At 42.4% G+C, this 23,975-nt stretch overlaps 1 protein-coding gene across 1 annotated transcript in view; it reads right to left on the bottom strand.

The window, feature by feature from the left end:
* The window catches only part of LRP1 (LDL receptor related protein 1), a 1,472,234-nt gene that overhangs the window by 768,558 nt on the left and 679,701 nt on the right, over positions 1-23,975 (bottom strand). Inside the window, 1 exon segment of the mRNA XM_078688974.1 lies at positions 12,746-12,938. Within this exon segment, the coding sequence (XP_078545100.1) occupies positions 12,746-12,938 (193 nt within the window).

The following is a 23,975-nucleotide window of genomic DNA, read 5'->3' as shown; positions in this document are numbered from 1 at the left end:
ATTAGACTATTTTTTTTTACAACTATTTAGACATAGAACAAGAAAAAGCCTGTTTCCTCACAAGATCTCAATAGTGAGACAATATATCTAGAGATGGTGATTTTCTGTATCAAAGCGATTGACACCACAACACGTGATTACACCTGGCGGATCTTTCCCTTATTCCATTTCCCCCCTCTCCAGTCCTGCTACGATATTGGAACTTAGCCTATGCTGCCCTACTCGCTGCCTCCATGACTCCCAGGTCTTGGCTACTGCATGCTACGTACCCGGCTGTCTCGTAGTGATGGGTGTATTGCCTCTCTCACACCCATGTCCCCACATACCTTACTATAGCCAGGGGTCCTACCACCGACTACCTTAAGATCAATTCTATCCTACTAAACCTACCATACCTTTACGCTGGGAACCCTCCCTTATGAGCCTGGCACACAGGCCGGCCCACTGCTGCGCCCCCCGAGCTACCCCGCCCGCTAGATAGCTACTGACATATTGACACCACACCACCCCCCCCTAACACATGGCTACCTCCACCACACTCCCCTTCTCCCCTTCATTTGTATTTCCCAAGTTACTGTTATACATGTTATTGACCTGCTGGTTCCCCCTTCCTCTGGACCACACCCTTTAATACTGCTTCTCATACACGCTACATCATGGGGACTTAGAGGATACCCGGATACGACTACGGACATCAAACACTCCCATCAGGTCAAATATGTTGTATACTCACCCAATGACCAACACGCTTACGAAGCTATGCAGCCTCATCCCTTCTTAATGCTGTCCCGCGCCCTCCTAGAGAGTGAGCTAGCCTGTCATCCTTTATGTGACCTACAAGTGTTACAGCGGGCCACGGCTCACAAACTGACATTGATGAGCGCTAACATAGCACTGTGTTTATGAGTTTGCATATGAACAAAAAAAGAAAAAATAGACCTACACTCAGTATTTTCATTTTTGTTTTATTGCATTGCTGAATGTTCGCATGATTATAAAATTCTGAATCAATCCCTTAAACGCCGCCGGAGGGTTGTCGGCCTTGTGGCTGTGTTCATTCAATGCATGTGATATGACTTTGACAATACGCGGCTGGCCCTGACGGGTTGTAAGCCGAACGCTGTGTACTGTACGCTTCCAACAATAAAGGTCTTAAAATATATATTTTTTTAAAAATGGTGATTTTCTGTATCAACTTGTCCTGCTTTGATTCAGAAAACACAACAGTTGGTCACCCTGATGAAATTCCCTGGTCCTCGATGTAAAAAACCAAAGGGCCTCTTAGAATCGAAGCGATGCAGCCATTCCTCATGCAATGGATGAGGCAGTGCATACAATGTTAATAAAGGGATGAAATGCCCTATATAAAAGGGTCATGACTACCTTGGGCACAAATGCTGCCTTTGTTCGAAGGACTACTTTGTCTGGAAAAGATGAAACAAGTGATGGAATAGATGACAAGGCCTGAATTTTAAACACTGCATTCTCTAAGAAAACATTTAATGTGGAGGGGGTTAACAACTTTCGGATCTTTTCAGATATGTCGGCGGCATCTGCCCATAGATGCAGGGACTTTGTTAAACTGATTGACTCTTTCAAGAGCAAGGGGGCTCAAGCCATGCTAGTGCAGCAATCAAAACTTAAAGCGCTAGCCAAAGGGAATTTTTTTATTTTTACGATCCTACATGAAGCTCAGTCTTTCCTTGAAGGTCTTGGTGCATAATCCGATGCTGAATTTTCCAACTACTTTCTAGGGCGGGCCTATGGTGGAGACGGGAAGCACACAAGGATGCAATGAAATGGCATCCAAAAAGAAGAAATATCAGAGAAGGACGGAAGTGGGACACGGGGGTTACCGTCCACTCTAGGGGGGGAGGGGGTAAAGGGGTGAAGGGAGGGAGGAAAAAAGAGTTCATATATTAAGAAATTATCTGTTTTAATACGGACACAGCTATGGTATGGACAATGTTAAGTATACCCGTACAGCAGGAGTTTGCTATATGCCTAAAAAAAAATTTTCTATTCGATTCTCTATTTGAGAGGTGGCCTTGGATTATAAGATCTGCGCATTTTCACAAAAGGGCTTTTCTATATATGGGTCTCTACATTTTAAAGGCATTTTTGCGCAAAAGGACGATTCAAATCTGGTACACTGCACTTGACGCTTTAAATTCTTTGTTTTTTTCTCCATGTATGGTTTTCACATTTTAAAAGTATTTTTGCACTTTATATGCTGTTTTTTCACATGATTAATACTGCTCATTTGCAAAAGGCAAGGTCTATAACTCTCTCGAGTATAATCCATAATTATCTACCTGCTTTTCTTCTATGCATTTCATTATATTGAAGAACAATCAATATGTTACTGTTTTTTTGGGGGGGTAGTTTCACCTGTCCTGCTGCTATCGTACAACTGTGCTGCTTATTTGCTTATTTGCACAAGGAGAGGTTTAGAACAATATGTTTTGCTGCTATCGTACAATGGCGCTGCTTATTTGCACAAGGAAAGGCTTAGAACAATATGGTGTTGCTCTTTTTGACTTTTTGCTCCTATCATACATCTGTGCTGCCTATTTGTTTATTTGCACAGGGAGATGTTCAGAACAAATAATATGCTGCTGTTCTTTTATGACTATTTGCTGCTATCATATGTGCGCTGCTCATTGCTCATTTGCACAGGGTGAGGTTTAAATCTCTCCTTAATATATTTATTTATTATCTATTCTCCTTTTATATGCTTTAAATATATCGAAGAACAAATAGTATGCTGAAGTTTATCTCTTTTAATGCAAATGGCTTGAACAACGTTCGCAAAAAAAAATGCTATTGAGTGCTGGCTAAAAAATCTTAACCCAGATGTTATCTATTTACAAGAAACCCATTATAGAGATCAGGCTGAGTCAGATAAAATCCTTAAGGGCTGGGTTGGCCACAAGATATCTTCAACAGCTGGGCTGGCGCAGAGAGGAGTATGTATACTAATAGGAAGACATGTAGGCTTCTCCCTGGAAGGGACGCTTATAGACCCCAGAGGTAGATGGGCAGTTGCACATGGTAAATTAAACCACGCAAATATAATCTTTGCCACAATTTACGCACCAATTCTAGATGACCCTCTGCCAATCTTACAGTTATGCTATAACAGGTCTTCCTGGGCCAATAATATGGGGGGAGATTTTAATTTTTTACAAAATCCTTTAGTGGACTCCTCCAAAAAAGATCGGCGCCAGAACAAACCCCAAGTTGCGATAGCCATCCAAAGCTGCAAACTAGACCTTGACGTTACTGATTGCTGGCGATTATCTAATCCTCTCAAACGAGAATGTTCATGTTATTCAGCAAAGTAGAACTCTGCATCAAGGTTGGATTTTTTTTTTTACATCTCATGGATTAGAGTTACATAATTATGTCCATCTACCAAATGCTTTCTCGTACCATGCAGCACTTTGTATGGAGGTAAAATTGGGGTTACATGATGTAAGGCCTTTAAGAAGGTGGTTTTTTAACAAACTGAACCTCCTGGACCCATAATGGTGTACAGATACTGAAGAAGAGATCGAGCAGTTCTTTGTACAGAATAGAGAAACAGCCACATTAAATACAATCTGGGACGCATTTAAGGCAACTCTGCGGGGGTTAATTACGTCTAAAGAAATACCAAAGCAGAAGGCAAGAAGGGAGGGGAAAATTAAACTACAAACTGAATTTACGCAGGCAACCCAAGAACACTATAGGATTAGATCAGCGCTCTCTGGCCAACAGCTCTCTGAGGCAAAGCGTAGGATGAAGGATTTTTATTACGATCTAGGCGAGACTAATAGTAACCTCTATGCCCAAAAAATATATGAGGAGAGTGAATACACAGGGAACTCTTGGCCTGGCAAGCCAAAGAAAAGCAGGTCCGAAATAGGATAGACCAACTAACTGACCCCGTCACTAAATTACATGTTAAGACCACTGCCTCCATTGGTGAGCTGTTTTTGAAACATTACGAGGGAGTCTATCAAGCAACTGAAGGGGCTACATCCGAAACCATTGGGGAATTTTTAGAGTCACTCACAATACCTAAATTAGATGATGAGGGCAAGAAACTCCTCATCGAGGACTTCTCAATGTTAGAATTAGATGAGGTTATTGGTTCTATCCCCAATGGCAAGGCTAACGGCGATGGTCTTCCTATTGAGTTTAAAAAAAAAAATTGGGGGCACCCTGCGTAAAGAACTTCTGCTTTTAGTTAACTACTTACTTCAAGGAGGACCTCCACCGGACTCTTTTCATTCAGCAGTGGTGGTTAGTATTTTAAAAAAAGGAAAGGATAAGGAGAATATAAATTCGTACAGACCCATACGTCTTTTAAATACAGACTCTAAAATTTTTACGAAACTTTTAGCGAACCGATTGAACAAAATAGTGGGGTCTTTGGTAGCCCATCAGTGTGGTTTTATAGCAGGCAGGCATCTCCATTCGAATACAACATTTTTATTGGAGGCACTAGATTATTTTAAGACTAATAAAGTGAAGGCTCAAATCTGGCTTTTAGATGCGGAGAAAGCCTTCGACCTGGTGTCATGGGACTGCCTTTTTGCTATTTTGCACAGTTTTAATTTCCCGATTGTTTTTATCTCTCTTCTAAAACAAATTTATATGAACTCTAGGGCACAGATTATCATTAATAATACTAATGTTGGGGCATGTCAGGTCACTAGAGGCACGCGTCAAGGCTGCCCCCTGTCGCCAATTTTATTCGCATTATTTATTGAACCATTGGCGATTGCAATTAAGGATACAATGACCGACACAGCCCCAGTAGTTGGAATGACAAATATAAAATTATATGCGGATGATATTGCCCTTTTTTTAGATTCTAAACCCTCAAGTCAATTAAAAATTAAAAAATCTTCTGACTTTCAAAAATTAGGGGCTACAAGATAAATGTCAACAAAATGGAAATTATCTTAGCCAACTGCACCGTAGACACTTTAGTACCGGAATTTAGGCAGATATACAACACATGCCTAAAGAGATATCTGGGAATATTCATATCGGACAACTTGGAAGATCTGTATTCGTAAAATTTTATACCTCTGTTAAAAAAGGTTGCGTCTTTTAGATCGCTGGAATATATTACCTTTGTCTATAATGAGACGGGCAGCGTTAGTACGTATGTCGATTTTACCTCTTTTTAATTTTCTTTACAGCGCCGCACTCTGTGCAATCCAGGTCTCCTTTTTTAAAAAAGTAGATGCCTTGATTTCCTCTTTCCTTTGGGCAAAAAAATCCTCTAGGCTTGCACTTAGCACTTTATATCTTCCATCTGCACAAGGAGGGTTGTCCCTCCCAAATATTAGAGAATATTATTTTGCGTCTTTTGCACATCATAGTTTTAGTTTTTTTTTCTAGAAGTTCACAAGGCAGACAATTTTTTTATGAAGAAGATGTTGTCAGAATCAAAAATCACTGACCCAATTAGAATTACGAAAGATCCAAAGAAAGTTCGTTATAAGTCCCTGCAGTGGATTTTTAAACAGAAAACCCAGTTTTTTAAATTTTATGCTATCTCTAAAATAGGTAGTAATACGGATTTAATCAACCTCAGCTTCAGAGAGGAGGGCTGTATGGACAACAATATAATAAATCTCTGGAAGGAGAATGGCTTTGAGAAAATTGAGGACTTCCTTATGGGGAACAGAGGGAAGTCTTGGGAGGAAATTTCTAGACAGATACACCACTCCAACACAATTTAGAATTGGTCTTTTCTTATGCTTAATGCAGAACTCAAAGAGTTAGATATAGGTAATTTATTTTATGAAGAAAATCTCTCTTTAGCATTGAACAATCAAATACAAAAGAAGATTAGTACCTGGATTAAAATACTAAAAGAAAACATCGGGCAGGAATCCTCCATTAAGATCATTGAGAGGTGAAAAAAGAGGGAAGACATTGAAATTAGCCAGCAGGTATGGGATAAGATAAATAAATTCAATAAAACCATCTTTTGTGGTGCTAATTTTAAACGTATGCAATTTTATAACAAAAGGCTAATTTATAGAACCCCCTCTTTCCTCCACAGTATCCTTCCCCAAGTCGCCGACAAATGCTTTTGATGTGAAGAAAAAGGTACTTGGAAGCATATCGTTTGGGAGTGCTCTAAAATTCAGATATTCTGGAAGGAAATAGAAAAATACCTCTCTATTCAATTCAAAGCCATTATATCATTTGATGAGTTAATCCCGGTCCTAGGCTGCTCCTCGAGACACACTCCATATGATGAGTCCCTATTTATAGCCTCTTTAATAGCTAAATCCCTTATTTTGCAGTCCTGGGAAACAGATTTAGTGCCAACCTTTCAGGCATGGAATGTAAAATTACTACGAATCCAGGGCAGGGAAAGAAAATATGCACTGAGATCAGGGGCCCTAAAGAAATACGAGAAGTACTGGAGTTTGTTTGAATCCTAGTTTGTTTTCTGTCAATATCTAATTTTAACCACATCTTCTTAATATCAGTCTGCTAGATTGTTTTTAATTATACACATTGCACTTTATAAGTAAGTTTTGAATCAATGAAATCTGAACACGTTTCTGTACTTATATATCCTGTACTGTATTAATCCTGCTACAAATGTGTCATGTAATGTTTATTTTGTCTTTATGAATTTTTTTTTTAAAAAGGCCTGAATTTCACTCAGCCACGTAGCAGATGTTAAGGTGATGAGGAACACTGTTTTATAGAGGAAAACTGTGTAGAAGCTCAAAAGCAAGCACATCAGGTAGGTCAACACAAGGTTTAGATCCACTGCAGCATTATAAAAGTAGGTGGGAACATATGGTTCAGCCCCATCAAAAACGCATCTCAACAGGTGCTCTGAAGAGGGATGGCGGATCTGGTAAATCTAAAAAGGCCGAAAGGGCTGATAAGTAACTTTTAATTGTGGCCACAGCCAGGTCTTGCTTGGCCAATGATAAAAATATCAGTTAATGAAGCTTGTGTGTGTTGGATGTGTCGAGGAGAAAGAATACCACACAACAAATTTCTCACACCGTCCTGTATAAATAGACTTAGTTTTAGATTATGTAGGCTCGGGTGCAAGACCCAGCCCTGCTTCTGCGATAGGAGATCCTTTCGAAAGGGCAACCAGATCAGAGGACTTGTGTTCCTGGCAAGATGTTATGGGTATCACATTCTCTTTGCTCAGCCTGGCACTACTAGTAGGACTTGGGCCCGGTTTCTCTTGATTTTCTTGAGCACTCTGGAAATACAGGTAGGAGTGGAAAGATATACAGGAGTCCTGAGCCCCAATGTAGGTGAAAGGTGTCTCCTAAGGAATACTGTCTTGGGAACTCCAACATGCAAAAGTTACGACACTACGCGTTCTCTGCAGAAGCATCAAGCCATGGTTCTGCCCACTGCAGGAATATGTCCTATGACACCTCTGAGTGTAACCACCATTTGTGATTGACAAGGCACCAAGAAGGTACAGGTGCTGGGCAATCCTGGAAATTCCATGAGCAATCAGTCACTTCCAAAGGTGTAGAGCCTCCTGTCATAGGACCCACAACCCCACGATACCCTGTTTGTTGCAGTATCACATGGAGGTTGCTTGTCTGTGAGAAGCTGTACCCGTTCGCCCTGGATTGTTGGAAGGAACAGTGTCAGTGCCAAGTGAATCGATTGTAACTCCAAAAAGGTGATGTGGAGGTGAGCCTCTGTTGGGAACCAGAGTTCTCTGATCTCCACCTCTCCAAGATGACCTCCCCAACCCAGTAAAGAAGCATCCATCAAATCTGTTATTTCATGGTGGGGTACGGAGAGGGCCTGCTGCCGGGGAGATTATGATTGATCAGCCACTAGTGCAGGTCTATCGCAGTGTCCGTTGACATTTGAGTGGAATCTGACCATTTTCCTTAGTGCTGAACCCACTGAGACTTCAGATTCCACTGCAACGCCCAAATGTTCCACATGGAATGGCCACAAGGTGGCTGCAAGAAGCCTCAGAGCTGACCTCACTGAGACTCAAGCACCAGGCTGAAACATTGGAATCACAGCCTAAATGTCCTAGACTCAATGAGGTGGAGTGATAGCTCTGAAGAGCACCGTGTCAAGAATGGCTCTGATGAAGGGGAGTTGTGAAGGAGTCAGGTGTGACTTTTAGCACGTTGATGGAAAATCCTAACAATGCCAACTGATCTGCAGTTGTCTGGAAGTAGTTCACAACTATTTGAAGCAAATCCGACTTCAGTTGCCAGTCATCGAAATATGGGAAGACTGGTATTGCCAACGTCCACAGTTGGGCTGTGACGGCCACCATCTCCTTTGCAAACACCCGAAGTGCACATGTAGGGCCAAAGGGCGGCATGGAAAACTGAAAAAGCTTCTGGCCCACCTGAAACCGTAGGCAATGTCTGTAAGACGAGAATATAGAAATATGTATCCCGTAAGCCTAGCGCTATCATCCAGACTACTGGTCAATGCAAGGGGAAAGCGTACACCCCTAATCAGCAATTAGTACATATTAATCACCCAAAACACATTCTGCGATACACAGTGATCTGTTTCCACTGAGTATCCAGTTCTACTCACACTTGATAACATTACGAGACAGCCCTCCAACAGCTGCTCAAAAGAGGATGAAGGCCCTCAAGAGGATAAACAGATAGCACACCATTACTGCTTTCATTATCACCTCATTCATTTTCGAAACTTTCTTTGGTCATGCTTAGAAACCTTGGGTTATGGAGTATACACACACACTGCATCAGTATATGTACTAATCCGGCCCAGTTGTGCAAAGATGATGCTGGGAATATTATACTTGTGTGTGATGAGACTTTTCTGGGACGTATTCTCGTCTCTTTAATATAATTTCTATTTCAGAAATGCAAGTCTCAACCATATGCAGACAGTGATGATTCCAACACTGCTCTATCGATAGCGCATCCTAGAGGAAGGCAGAACGGTACCAAATTCTGCTTAACTGAGTCAAGGAAGTGGTCAATAGAGTTATATTTGGGCCCAGTAGAACAGATCAATAGACAAGTTTTCTTTGGGCATTTGAAAATCGATCCCACTCCCAGCATTGAGATACGCTACAAATATTCATATTTTACCCTATCAAGTCCTCCTGCCCTTTGCTAGTCATATGTTTTGATAGAAAGGACAGTTTACGGACCTCTGCCCTATCTCCTTCCTTCTTAATGGTAGGGTTGGTAAAGCATCATCTCAGTATATATCTTCGTTGTGCAACCCCTTTCCCCATTTTATTTTAATAAAATGTGTTCTGTCCGTGGACTATGAAAGAAATAATCAGTACATGTTTGATCCTTCTTTTCTTGCATCGCTCTGCGTTAGGACCCTTTGTTATGGGGAAAATGCTGTAAACACTACAGAAGTGACCCACAGACCAAAGTGGACAGCGCATTAGTAGATAGAAACAATGCCCTTTAAGGTTTCATTTAAAAAGTAGGAATACTCCACTATGATTAGTACATCATACCAACAAGAAGCGTGCATGTTCGATGGCTGTTTCAGGGAATCTAAAATCACTACGTCTGCACCTCTCTGCTAACATGTTAAGGAGTAGCAAATCTATGTAACAAATTCAATGAAATGTTGCATTTAGGGTCTGCTGCATTTCTACCACTGTCCAGCAGTATTAAAAGACGGGCGCTTTAAATTCTCATTATTTCTGGTCTCTTCGCATTTATCCTTTCCCTTTCTTGCTTGATTTCTGCCCCTTCTGTCTATATTCATACTTTCTGGAGTTTATCCTTCCATTTCCCGTTTTTTTCTCTCTTTTTCTACTCCTTTCTTGTTTCGCCTTTATTTTCATTCATTTCCTATCTTTATTAATTTATAATTATTCACCCCTCATGTTTTTAATTCTCTGTTTTAATTTTTACTTATTTATCTGTTCTTTTGTCAGTTTATTTGTGAACTTTGTTGAAGCATAATTTCAAATTCTTGATGTTAAAGGCGTGAAATATTGTTTCATCAACACATCAAAGCATTAACAGTTATCTAATTAATCTTTAAGGCATTAACATATAATGCCTATACACACAAGGACCATGACTACCTTCTAAACAATTAAAGTTACGTAATGACATTGCCGCTTTGAATTGGGCCTACTTGCAATTCATGTATTCTGCCTCCGTAACCTTAAAAGTCCAGGGACTTCCTTGTAATATTTGGCAAGGCTTCTTTTTGTTCCGGCCTACAGAGGCATGACTGGACAGCATTAGCTAGGCCTACATTTTCTGAAACAAAGAAATCGAACAAGAACGGCTGTTGAGGAGCTTTTCCCATTCACCACCTGTTGCTTCCTGGCCTTGGATGGCTCAGTCCTCAGGATAATTGCTTTTCGTTCATGGTAGATAATGACAGGGCTTTGTAGCTCACCCGTTTATTACTGGAGCAAATCCTGCCATTATACCAGCGCTGACAGGGCGGGGAGAGGCCCTGTAATCCAGGAGCAGAATTACAGGCCGTCCAGGCGGAGGCTGTCCCTGGCACCCCACGGCTCCAGCAGGGCTGGCGCTACAAAATGTTGGCATGGACCGATAATTAATTAGGCATGTTTTCACAGTGGCTAATTACGTTTTTTTTTGTTCTGCTTCATTCTTAAGCAAAGTTTGCCAGGGGTTGAAACCAGCCGACAGTGACGGCTGTAGTGACGAAAGCCGATGTGTGGCCTGAAGAAGCTATGCCCTGCACAAAGTCTGGTTTTCCATGCGATTTCCTACAGGGAGTTCGAGTATCAAGCGAGCCCACTGGAGAGGGCTCAATGTCCTTTTTGGCTTTAATTGACAAACAACCAAAGTGTGACCCCATTTATTGATAAAATATATCCCTTTCTGGGGATGCGCTTACAACCATTTAATGCAGCTTATGCAGCGAGCTTGAATAAACGTCTAGCTAATTTCTGAGAAACCCCAGGGCTGTCCAGAAAAAACACATCCGGGTAAGGTGGATGTAGAGAACTTTTGTCACAACTTGTCACTGGCCCGCAGTTTTTCTTCAGGTGTCAAACCATGGTCAGAATGCCGTTTTAGAGTATCGTGCTGCATGTCTTCTCATCAGATGCGGTGTGCTCTGGCAGGTTGCACTGGACCCTTTCTATTGGAGCAGGACTGAGGCTGATTTGCATAACGTTGGTCCCTGACTGGAATGGAACGGTGAGCGAAAACGGCAGACTCCGCTGAAGGCCAGAGGTATTTACCAGTGGGTAAAATTAATTCGAGCATTCCACCATCACTTGTGTCTTTCCCAGTAACACGCCGTTAAGTCTGAAAGGTGTGTTTAAAGGTGGTTGATGTGCGTTCGGTGCTACAGAACGTAAGCTGCACCCCACAGATGAGCAGTGATAGAATTGGGGGAAAAATTACATGTGACAGCAATCGTGTTATAACATTCCTAACTGGTCACAGAGAGAATGCATTTTAAAATATCTTACAAGGTTAAGACACCTGCAGCAGAGCTCTTTTGTGGCCCAGCAATTGTAAGAGGGTTATAATAGCGGAAAATATAACTCTGGTGTCTAATGCAGTTCTGTGTTTTGTCCAATCACAGTTTTGACTCAATGTAGCATGGAGGGTTAATGTGCCTGCTGCAAAGCACATCGTCTAAGATGCAGATCACAGATTTGTATTTTAATCTAGATAGGTAAATGGACTATTGTTTGTGACACTGTCATCATTTTGTTACTTCGAGTTCATATGTTGCAATCCTTCTAATATGCCACAGTGATCTATTTACCGGCATCAAGGAGCTGCATACAAACTGAAAGTCATGGGTTTTGATCCTTATTGGGGTTTTTCTCAATCTATTGCTATTGTAAGATTGCAAAGAAGGGCTCCGCTAGGAATTAATAAAGTCTTGTTAGTACAGACAACCCCAATCACGGCGTTACATTTTATATCTTGATAATAAGTTTGCTCTTAACATATATTGTCTACAAGTATGGACAAGATGGGATTCCTACACCTTATAACCTGCATTGTTTTAAGTAACATTCCCTCTAAATTGATTTACACATTTGTAGAATTGATTGTGTCTCTATGTGTGATATCAAACGCACTGACACCCACACTGGGGCGAGTAGCTCTATAAAAGAACTAAATAAAAAATACATTAATAGGTCCCATTTAAATCATTATTAGTGTAATCTTTCCTACACACTGACATTTCATTCATAAGGTACCTGCACATCACTTCCAGGAAAGAGAGGGGGTGGGGGAGGGGGGATGGACAAAGTCAAAATCCTGCCTCCAAGTCAGTTTCTCTAAAGCACTTGTGAAGTGGTAAGCTGTGTGCCTTTGTAGCCTTTCATTGCATTGGCTTCTAGGTGTTAGGCTCCAAATGGCTCCCTGCCAAAATGATACTTGAACAAAAGAGTTGGTAGCCGTTTATATCTAGCTTTTTTGCTTGTCTGGAAGTGAAAATAACGAAGCCCCCTTCTTGCCTGCGGGTTACTGCACCGAACGAAATGCAGACAATATGCATGTTGTGTCCCGGACCAGAAAATGAAACCAGGATATATATTGAGCATATTTCTCTCTGTCGGCCGAATCCCAGCTCTAGCCCACTGGATACCATGGAATGTGGGAACTTGCATGGTTTAAATCTATTGTAGCTGAAAACTTGTCTTATACAAGCAGAGGCATAGTATTGTGAAGCGTTGTCATTTGAAAGCACAGAAGGATATTCAGGTGAAGAACACAGCTGGGGTAATGGAATCAAGACTTACAGCTGTTGGTGTCATTGGCCACTGCAATGATTCCCATAGGTTGTTGAGGGATGTCCACTCGAAGGTGTTTCATGTCGATATTTAAGTATTTGTTGGCTCTGTGGACAGCCCGGCGCACCCAGTCAGTCCAGTAAATGTAGTTTCCATACACAGCAAGGCCAAAGGGATGCACTGGCTCTGACTTGAGAACAACCTGCAAATGTACAAAGGGGCAGTAGTTTCAATAACTGCAGGAAGACATTTTACAAAATAAACAATGTGTTATAACGGCGGTGGGATGGAATGAGGCGTATTATATGGAGTGATTGCGCAACCTCACTGTGTAACACACTCACCAACCCTTTCAGGGCCTTTAGGGTTCGTTTGTCAAAGCTTACAGAAAGGAACAAGTGTAAAGCATTTAAGCAAAACAATTAAGGGGGAAATTGACAAGAAACCAATAAAGCCACCACCAATTAAAAAAATAGACTATTTTAGATAGCACAACGAAAAAGATCCACCAGAGGGTTCCAAAAATATAAATTTACAAGGTATAGTAAATCACAGCATTTCACTCAACCACGAACAAGCATTGGCAAATTCAACAAATTTGACCCAGAACATTGAGTAAAAAGATGGGCAAGTTGTAATGCAGTCAGTTAGGGTCACTTGGGGTGACCAACTCCAGCATGGAGTCAGTCAGGGGGGGCCATCAAGGCCCTCAGAAACCACAACCTCTTCCGAAGAAGCATTATTCCAGCAGTTCCATTCACTTTATCCTCATTCAATGGATGTCTATGAAAGTGGTACTGATGCGGAGTATACAGTATGCTTGAAGATGTTCAAGGATGCTGTGGGTGCTACACAGTCAGCGGGGGTCTTCCTGCAGGGAAACCTCAGTCCACCAAGATGATGAGGGGCCCTAGACACACTGTTCGATGTCCCTCGAGCTCCTCTCTGGTCTGTCCACAGTCCAGTTGCCACTGGACTACCAGTTGGCCGGTGTTGTGGTCACAGTGGAATCCTTCTCTGGGCTGTAGTTTGTCTTCTTGGAGACCAAGCTGCACTTCAATGACTCTTCCAGGTTCAGCACATTCAGGTTGAACTTCTAAGCATTGGGCCCTGGCCTTTGGTGCTGCGCAACGATGGGGAGAGGCAGTCCAGGAATCATGGCTACCACTCACCCTTAGCAGGTTTCTTCAGCTGTTGTATCCTGTGCTGCAAATAGGTCGTCAGTTGGCTGACCCTTGGAGTCTCTTTTCTTTGGCTGGGCCCTGGAGAAGACTCCTCTCTCTTCTTTGCTAGCCTCCAGATGCAGAAGGTGCAGTCCACGTTGGTGCAGGCTCTCTTCACCGGGAACCTGATGCAGTATGGCAGTTCTTCATTTAGTCGAGATCGGAGTTCTGGATGCCAGGGGTGCCCTAAGAATAGGAAAGGCCCTCCGGGTAGGATGCGGTTGGCTACCAGGATTTTCTCCTCCTGATTACCACTGCCTGCATAGTGTGGCATCTAGCTATCCCAGGAGGCACCATTCTGCACACTCCCAAGATAGAAGAAACGCTCTCTCTACATCCAGAGCTCCCTAGCCCAACCCAGAGGTGTGGTTACCAAGTGGGCTATACGTCCTTAGAAAACCGGTTTGACAACTGGCTTCCCCTTCACTGTCCCTACTGCCAGTATGTCTACCTAAACAATAGAGCAGCCCCTCTCCCAAGTGTTCTACATTTGCTCGCCTTTTGGGCTAACACGTGTGTGGCTTCCTGCCTGGGGAAGGTAACACCTCCTCCAGTTGCAGGCCTCTATTGTTATCTTTCCTGGGAATCTTTAGCACTTCTCCCCGGGTGGGGAGAAACCGGTCTGAAAGACAGACCACGCGTACAACAATAAACGGACACTAGAAACCTTGTGCAATTAAAGTGGCAACTTTTAAAACTACATTTTGCCGATGACGGAGGCGGAGCCGCGGACGACGCCTACCGACGCGCAGGGATATTGCTACGTAAACGTTTCCGGATCCAGTCGGACGCCTGGGAATATTCTAAGGTAAGGAATCTATCATTAACGTGTCTCTTACAGATTGTAGCGGTACGCATTGCATTAGTGCTCCCATTGCAAGGTACCGGGTCTATCGTTAGACATTGTATTATTTCTCCTTTGCCAATCACAGGATTGTATCGTTACGCAGTGCACTATTGTTTGCCAATTGCAACATGTGTGATTCTAGCATTACAACCAGCATAGCATTTTGAAAGTGGTGGTTGGGATTTGAACCTTCCAGCCAGCCGAAACTAATATTACCCTTTATTATATGTTGGCTTTTGTAGTGTGTGGTCTGATCGTAAATCTTTTTTTTGTGTGTCCTCATTTGCCTTTCCTTCAAAAAAAGGACAATACCAACCACCTTGCACGACTTAAAGGCGTGATTTGATATTTTGGTAGTAGAGATGTCCCAGAAGAAGTAAGGGTGCTTTCTTTTAGCTCCATCTAGGTGTATTTCAACCTGCAGGACCTTTATCGAAACTTAACTGGCCCTGGTCCAGGAGTGTTTAAGACAATCATTGGACCCGGGGGAAAAAAACCAACAAAAAAAAAAACCCCGGAATCATCTCCAATTGATTAAGAAATCCCAGAAGGCCAAGTTACGCTTACTAGCTGTTCTTTTAAGGTCCATTTTGGATGTTTCATATAAGGATGAAAGCCACCGAGAATGTAATGGGGGTGTTTTCTCTACCCAGTGTATGCAGATTTGTCTTCTCGCCAATAAGATTGCGTAGAAAAGAAAGGATTTCGCCTTGCCTTTGATATTATCTTTCCAACCCAAAGATGACAAGTGGGAGGGTTATTGCCAAAGATGTATTTAAGATAGAGTTTAAAGTTTTCTTCACTTCTTCCCAAAAATTTAAAATGTCAGGACATTCCAAAAACATGTGTATATCACAAGCACCTATCAAGTTGTATTTGTTACATTTTTTATGTGGTACAAATTTAGAGAGTTTCAGCGGTGTTATGTATGCACGATGTACAGAGAAGAGATGGTTTCGTCTTAGCCATGAAGGCTTTACAATTTTATATAATAGTCCGAAAGAATTTCGCCACCTCTCCTCACATGGGATACCAGTCACCGTCCCCCATAGTTCATCTGGGAGTTGGAACTCCCCGTCAATTTCCTCCAACAACTGCCAGTACCATGTAGCTACTTCTTTTCCTCCTATAGATCGTTCTACCAACTTTTGTTCCGTTATGCTTATTTTCCCTAAATTAGCATCAATGCGAGTCTGAGATCTCACCCAGCTGTTTAATTGAATGTATTTGAACCTGGACAGCCCTGAGCCAACTAGTTCGTGCAGCTCGTCCCAAGCTATTAGATTTCCACCTTTAAGTAGTTGGCCCCATCTTGTAATACCTGCTTGTTCTATTATGGTAGAAAGACTATCTCCCAAGCATGGTGGCAACCCGGGTGAGTCCCAGATTGGGGAGTAGTTGGGAGTAATATGACAGGCCCAGTTTCTTTCGGATATTAGACCAGTTTTTGGCCCATGATTGTGCCATTTTAAGTTTGATGTTTTTAAAGAATTTCTGACATCCAAAATTAAACATGAAGCCATCCAGTGCTAAATTAGCCCCCGTTAACATAGCCTTATACATAGAATCAGTTGTAAGATTAGATGGCATTTTTAGGAGCATTCTTGAGTGTGACATCTGGAAGGCCCATGAGTAATACAACAAGTCCGGCATTGCAAGGCCACCTTTTTCTCTTCTACTTCTCAGCTTTTTCCATGCGATTCTTGTGGATTTATAGTTCCATATGAAAGAATTAATTTCCCTTTGACATTTTTTTATCATTTTCGGATCAAAGGCAATTGGAATAGTATTAAAAATAAAGGTGAATTTTGGAAGGATACACATTTTAACTAAGTTTACTCTACCCATTATAGAGAGTGGCAGATGTGACCAAGATTTTAAAAGTTTTTTGCTCTCAGTGTGTATTCTATCCAAATTAGTTTGCCCAATGCTGCCCACTTCTTTCTTATTCCTAGGTATCGCATTGATAATGATATTTTTACCCCAAGCTGTATGTCTGGTAAATTCCATGCCATTATCTCACTTTTACTAGAGTTAATATCATAGCCCAAAATATGGCCAAATTCTTCAGCCCGTTGAATAACGACTGGGTATGCCTTAACTGGGTCAGATGTAAAGACCAAGATATCATCTGCATACAATGCTACCCGCCTTTCCCACTCTCCGAAGCTAAACAATGGAATATTAGCCTCGTCCCTTAAAAGCTGAGCGAACGGTTCGATGTATAAATTGAATAGGAGAGGGGAAAGCGGGCAGCCCTGCCTTGTATTTCTAGATATATTAAAGGCTTCGGTCAAAGACCCGTTGACCAGCAACCTGGCTGAGGGTGCACTGTATAGGTGTTTAATAGTCCTACAGAACCCCTCCCCGCAGTTGAATTTTTTTAATACATCATTAAGATAAAGCCAATTGACTATCAAGCGCTTTGGTTGCGTCTAAAGTCAGAGTAGCCAAGGGTACAGAAAAGGCAGTAGCGATATCTATAGCCCCACAGCTTCATGTGTTAACTCCGCTAGTTGCCTTCCCTTAATAAATCCTTTTTGATCTGAATGGACTATATTACCGATGACACTAGCCAACCTTGTAGAGATGATAGTTGTGAAAATTTTATAATCGTTGTTGAGTAGTGATATTGGTCTGTATGACCCACACTCTAATGGAGATTTTCCCGGTTTCGGAATAAGTACGATTGTAGCCTCTCCCCAGGTTTTAGGCGGCGGGTCTCCATCTATTAAGATGCCGTTAAAAAGTGCCGTAAGCACAGGGGCAATAATATCCTCAAGAGATCTATAAATTTCTCCCGGCAGACCATCCGGACCTGCCGCCTTTCCTTTTGTTGATTGGTGAATTGCTTTTTTTTACCTCGTCCTCAGTGATCTTATTCTCTAAGGATTTGCTCTGACTTATTGATAAAGTTGGGAGGGTAATGGCATCCAGCCAACTGTCCCTTGCTTGCTGATCATTGGGAAGGTCCTCTTTATAAATCTCCTAAAAAAATTAAAAGAAAGCTCTCCCTATTTCTAAATTAGTAGATCTTGTCTCCGACTCTCCTAGTATCTTAATTTCCCTGATATAGTTGAGGGCTTTGTCAGATTTTATTTTCCACGCAAGTTCTTTTCCTGCGGCTTCTCCGAATTCAAATTGAGAGGATTTGCTCACTTCCCATCTTTTGTTTATTCTCTCTTGTAGAGTATTTTCCAGTTGGATTTTTAACTCAGCCAATTTTTCATGTTCTTCTGATGTTACTAAAGACGGGTCAATCTTTGATTCTAAGATTTTCATATCTTGTTCTAGTCTCTTTACTTTTTCAGTATATAATTTACGCCTATAAGAGGCTCTGCAAGGAAGGCCTTAAAGGCCTCCCAAACAACTGTTGGGCCTGCAGAATTTCTGTTTATATCGTAAAAGGCTAGAGACTCGTCCGACAGAAATTTGACCTCTTCCTCCTCAAGCAGAAGTGTCCGGTCAAAGGACCAAGATGGGTGTTTAACCAGATTATCAGATTTTAGAGTAAATTTTAATGCAGAGTGGTCTGAAAGATGTGATGGTATATAATCTATTGAAACCAGAGTATCCTTTAGACAGTAACTAAAAAAAGCGTAATCGATTCTAGATTTAGGTTTAAAACGACTGTTCCTAAAGGACATGCCTGGTTTATTGCAGACTCTTTCTCTCCAGAAATCCGCCAATCCCAGATGGCTCACGATTGTTTTAAGGGTTTCTCTGGATTTAACGGAGCTACAAGTTCTGGATTTTGTTGATTTGTCTAATCAGGGGTCTAGAACAATATTAAAATCTCCCATCCAGATTATTGGTTCCTGGACTGATATTAATTGATTTCTTACGGCGTCCAGGTGCGATGGATCATCTGATTTGGGACCGTAGTAACCTACCAATATCCTGATTTTACCGTCGAGAGAGACTAACTATTAACCATCTCCCTGTATTGTCTTCCTTACATTCCACTATTTGCGCTCTTACACATTTTTAAAAAATGAATATTACCCCTCTTATGTTCGCGTTATGATCTGTGGAGCAGAATTTATCTATCCACCTTGGTTTTCTTAATATAGTGATAGCCTCTGATTTAAGAAGATGAGTTTCCTACAACGCAATGATCTGCGCCTGTGAGTCTCTCAGATATTGCAAGATGCGATCTCTTCTTCCTCTCACGCGCAGACCATTCACGTTCCAGGACATGTAATTTATGGTTGTCATGTTTTAGTTTCATTCCCTGACATCTTCATGTCTCTTTCAGATTGTAGCGGTACGCATTGCATTAGTGCTCCCATTGCAAGGTACCGGGTCTATCGTTCCACATTGTATTATTTCTCCTTTGCCAATCACAGGATTGTATCGTTACGCAGTGCACTATTGTTTGCCAATTGCAACATGTGTGATTCTAGCATTACAACCAGCATAGCATTTTGAAAGTGGTGGTTGGGATTTGAACCTTCCAGCCAGCCGAAACTAATATTACCCTTTATTATATGTTGGCTTTTGTATTGTGTGGTCTGATCGTAAATCTTTTTACATAAAGGTTATACTAGTTTTATCAAACTTGTGTGGAGTCCATTTGTGGTGTCACCAGTGGGTTGCTGCGAGCGTGGTTGCATATACTGTACACTCGTGCGTTGGAGATAGGCCTGGCTGCTCGTGCCAAGCTACTAAGGGGGTGAGCAGGGCTATCTCAAACGGTGTCCTTACTTGGCCTAACGTTGAGGGAGGAATCCCGGGTCTCACATTTGGTGACAGTGGTGCGGGACGGGGACTCTGGCTTCCAAAAGGTTAATTTTGGGGAAAGAACACAGGCCCTGGGGACCTGATTGGCAGGGACCCAGGGCACATCAAGTCAAAATGCACCAGTAGTCTGGCCAAAAGTGTGGGGGTGGCTTACTGCAACAGAAACCCACTTTCCTACACAAGGTCATTGGAAGGACACTGGCCGCAGACAGGAAGCTATACTAGGTCCTTGCTCAATGCCAGGGAGAGACATTAGAAGTACTTGGAGGAAGCAGAAAGGAGCGGGAGGCACCGGGAAATCAGAAGCATACAAAGAAGAGTGACGTGGAGTTTTTAAGCTTTTTTTCTTAAGTATAAATTTTGCTGACATCGCTTTCTCTGGTGAAACCCAAAATGTGATCAGGAAAGGGATCGGGTCCTAGGAAGTTCCTTAGTGTATATCCTCTGACACTCTGCAGAGGCCTCCCAGATGCCTCCTGGTGTTTTGCTTGACATCAAAAGACTGCCCTGAAGTTGGGAGGCATCAGTAATATTGAGTGACAACTTCAAGTGAAGTCCCTCTACTTTGAGAGCGGCCTTAGATTGCTATGGTAATATTTAAGACCATGCTACGTGATAAACAAGCTGTAAAATGGCCACACCAAAATGCTGCAAGTATTTTTTTAATGATATTAATTGGGGGCATAAAGCCTAGCCCCAGAGCAAAATGCTGTACATTGCATCATAATACATTGTTAATACCTGAGGATAGGGAGATTTCTCAGGTGCATATGAACTGAGGGTAGTAAAAATGTAAAAGGGATTAGACAAAGATTCATACTGAGTGGAAAAGTATTTTTGAGATTTAAAAGGCACCTTTCAAGCTAGCAAAGGTACATGATTCGTGGGATCCTATTACAGAACACCCAAACCACATGTTAACCTTTGTACATGAGGCCCAAGCCACAAAAGTTCAGTGTTGCTGAGAAATCAATGCTCTCATACCAACAAAGGAAAAAGTCAAATATTTTACTTATGTGGCAAAGGCAATGAAAAAAAAAACGGTCTTGGTTCACAGAGAGTAGGACCGCAAGGAAGCATGGATCCTCAGCAAGACAGGACATCAGAATAAGAAATAAAATCAGGCCTGAACAAAATGCCAACATGGACTCTTAAGGGTACACTTTGTAAATCTCAAACAGCTTACTGTTCTGTTTGCACTTTAACAAACACCATAACTTTAAGTGTCCTTTCAGACAATAAAGGTTGTGTCATTAATTATGTAACATTTTGGATGATACAATAAGTAATAGCTTCAGGAATTCTGTTTTGTTATGAAGTCCTTGAGGAGTCATAACATCGGAAAGTGAACACAGATAAAGGATTGGACGTGCAAAGAGCTTGGTCTTCTCTGCAACGCAGGTGTTTGTAAGAATCCGATATTGACTATCACAACGCCACGCTGGGGTCGAATATTCACTCTATGATTTCCAAGCACATCTTATGGATGCAAAAGTGATCCAATGGTGTCACACGTTCCTTCTATCAGCAATAGCTGCCTGGCATTCTCAAGCTAGCAGAGTTCTTGGGAGCGATCAGGATTTGCCACAGGCTTCGAACATAGATAATTAAATAACACACTTAAAATTAAAGTAAACCATCAACATAGCTCTTGTCATCTGAAAGGGGTTGCTGTACTTTAAGTAAAACACCTCAGAGGAAGTTCATCCTATTCCAGTTTGAATTCTTAATGGGGAGACCCCTTTCTCTAGAAGGCTCAAGGCTGGCTGGCTTTCCCCCTCCAGAGTGCATCAGCTCACATTAATTTTGACTTTGCCAGCTGGTCACTGGGAACTCTACATGTGGAGCTTGCAAGAAGACATCATACTACTATGCAATCACTTGTATGGCTGATATGGTAGAAGAGTTTTATTGGTTCAGACCAGACGGTATCTTTGGTGTTTTATTCCAGAAGGAGGGAAAGAAGAAAGAAGGGAAGGGAAGGAAAAGGAAGGGAAGGGCATTTTGAAGTATACTTCCGTCTCGCAAAACATGTGCGCGCCCGGACAGGCGATGTGCACGCGCATGCACATCGCCTGTCCGGGCGCGCACATGGTTTGTCTCCCTTCCAGCACCGGACGCGCACATGTTTTACGAGACGGAAGTATACTTCAAAATGCGAGTCATGGATGAAATGTGCTTGCTTTCTGCTTAAGGGCGCATCGCGCACTTTCACCTTCCCTCCCCCGTCGGCTCCACTGAGACAGCTTGTTTCCATATTTTCCGAGTTGTGGTAAATGAAAGTCACGTACGCAGGCGCACCAAGGACGTGAATTCACTCAGGCCACGCTTTCGCCCTTCTGACAGGTTCACACCTTCACAGTTTAGGAATGGGCCAGCGCCAAACTCAGGAGCAAGTCGATTATTTTTCATTAAACACACTTCTAAGAGCATTACCTCCCGGGCGTGTTGACTGAACGGATATTTAGGAAGGTGCACTCTTTGTCTCAAAGACAATCTTTGCAGGGTACGATCAAGGATATGTTTTAACTATTGTGCCGGTTCTTATCCGGGCTTCAACGTTTGACCAAGATGTGTGATCCTGTGCAGGTAACTCATTCTGCCAATAGTGGATACTGAAAGGTCGAGATGGAGAGCCCTGAAATCGGTGAATACAATAATGTCAGTTATTTACAGTGCTTGGAAATGGCAGACCAGGGCTATAAAGCGCAGTATAAAACAATTGTTTCCGGCTATGAGAAAGAGTGAAGCTTGTTGCAAACCCTATAGAAATGGAAAAAAAAATGAATGAAATGAAAATGGTACTTATAAAGCGCATGGCTACCATAAGGCCTCCCAGCGCTAAGAACCTAGCCTGTGAGTGCGCGCCATAACTGGATGGGATTACGAACGTCTTCAAATGCCTTCGAAAGACCAGATAGTACTCTTCCAACCGAATATAGTCAGGAAGAGTGTTCCACCTTCTGGAGGCAACATAAGAGAATTGTTGGCCTCCACTTCTGGTCTTGTGAATTTTTGGGACAATGGCCAAGCGTTTGTGCGCAGAGCTCTATTGGGATGACAATGATTGACTGTAAAATTGGCGGGCTTTTGGCAGCCATAATCTTGTGGGTGACACAAAGGGCTTTAAACTGAATCCTCTCCGCAACAGGCAGCCAGTGCAGCAAAGCTATAGCTGCTCGAGATGATTTTCTGCGGGGAATATTCAGAAGCAGTCTGTCTGCGCAATTCTGCACCGCCTCGAGTCTCATTATTGTGGATCGTGGTGATCCGACAAAGGGCATTTGCATAGTCCAAACAGGAGAGGATTAAAGCTTGGACTACTAGTTTCTTAGCCTCCCAGGACAATATCGGAAAAACTTTCCTCATCATCCTTAGTAATCCAAAGCAGCATCCTGCAACCTTTTGCACTTGGACCTTCATGTTTAGTTTCTTGTCCAGCCAAACTCCCAGACTTTTTCTTTGGTCTTTGGGCATAGGTGCCCTGCCCAAACAGTTAGGCCATAGGGGAGTGGACCCCACTGGGAGATGTTTACCCAGAAGAATCAATTCTGTTTTTGCTCCATTTAGTTGAAAGAAGGAGCGCTCCATCCAGGCTCCGATGGTTTTGTGACAATTGGCTAGATTGTTTGGACTGTTTCCTGGTTGGTTTAGGGATACTATCAACTGGGTGTCGTCAGCATATTTGACGATTCAAATGGCAAAAAGTTCAACCATTTTGGCCAGGGGGATCATATAAATATTAAAAAGGGTGGGGCTTAGCGGTGAGCCTTGTGGCACCTCACACCTCAAGGGCATGCTTCTGGAGATGCAGTTTTTCTCGAAGACCTGGAATCAGCGGCCGTCTAAGAAAGACTCCAGCCACCTCAGTGCAGCTCCCGATATCCCTGCCTCTCTAATCCTAGAGATCAGCAGATTATGATTAATGGTATTGAAGGCTGCACTCAGGTCCAGGAGGATAATGCTGCCGAGTCTCCAGAGTCCATACTTTTTCTTGTTTCCTCAGTGACAGCGATCAAGGCTGTCTCTGTGCCCTGCTGGGGTCTAAATCCTGTTTGCGTAGAGTGAAAACAGCCGTTCTCTTCCAGATATGTGGACAGGATGAAATTAACGTGTTTCTCTGCGATTTTTGCAATCCCTGGCAGCAATGAAATGGGGCGATAATTCAAGAACACTTCCGGGTCGGCTCCTGCTTTTTTTACGCAGTGCTCTCACCATGGCTTGCTTCCATGAGGATGGGACCTTCCCTGTGCTTAAGGATAGATTAATGAGTTCTAATATAGTAGGGGCGATTGTATGGGAAACTTGATTCAGAACAGTAGGTGGGGCCATGTCTCTCGGGGAGCCTGATTTTAATTTATTCAAGTGGATTTTAAGAAATTCCAGATCCAAGGGTGGAAAGACCGCCAGATCTGTTGCTAACCGG

This window comes from Lissotriton helveticus, chromosome 1_1 (assembly GCF_964261635.1).
Source record: "Lissotriton helveticus chromosome 1_1, aLisHel1.1, whole genome shotgun sequence".
Lineage (NCBI taxonomy): Eukaryota > Metazoa > Chordata > Amphibia > Caudata > Salamandridae > Lissotriton > Lissotriton helveticus.
Note: the sequence above shows the minus strand (reverse complement) of the source record. Positions and strands in the feature narration are given on the sequence as shown.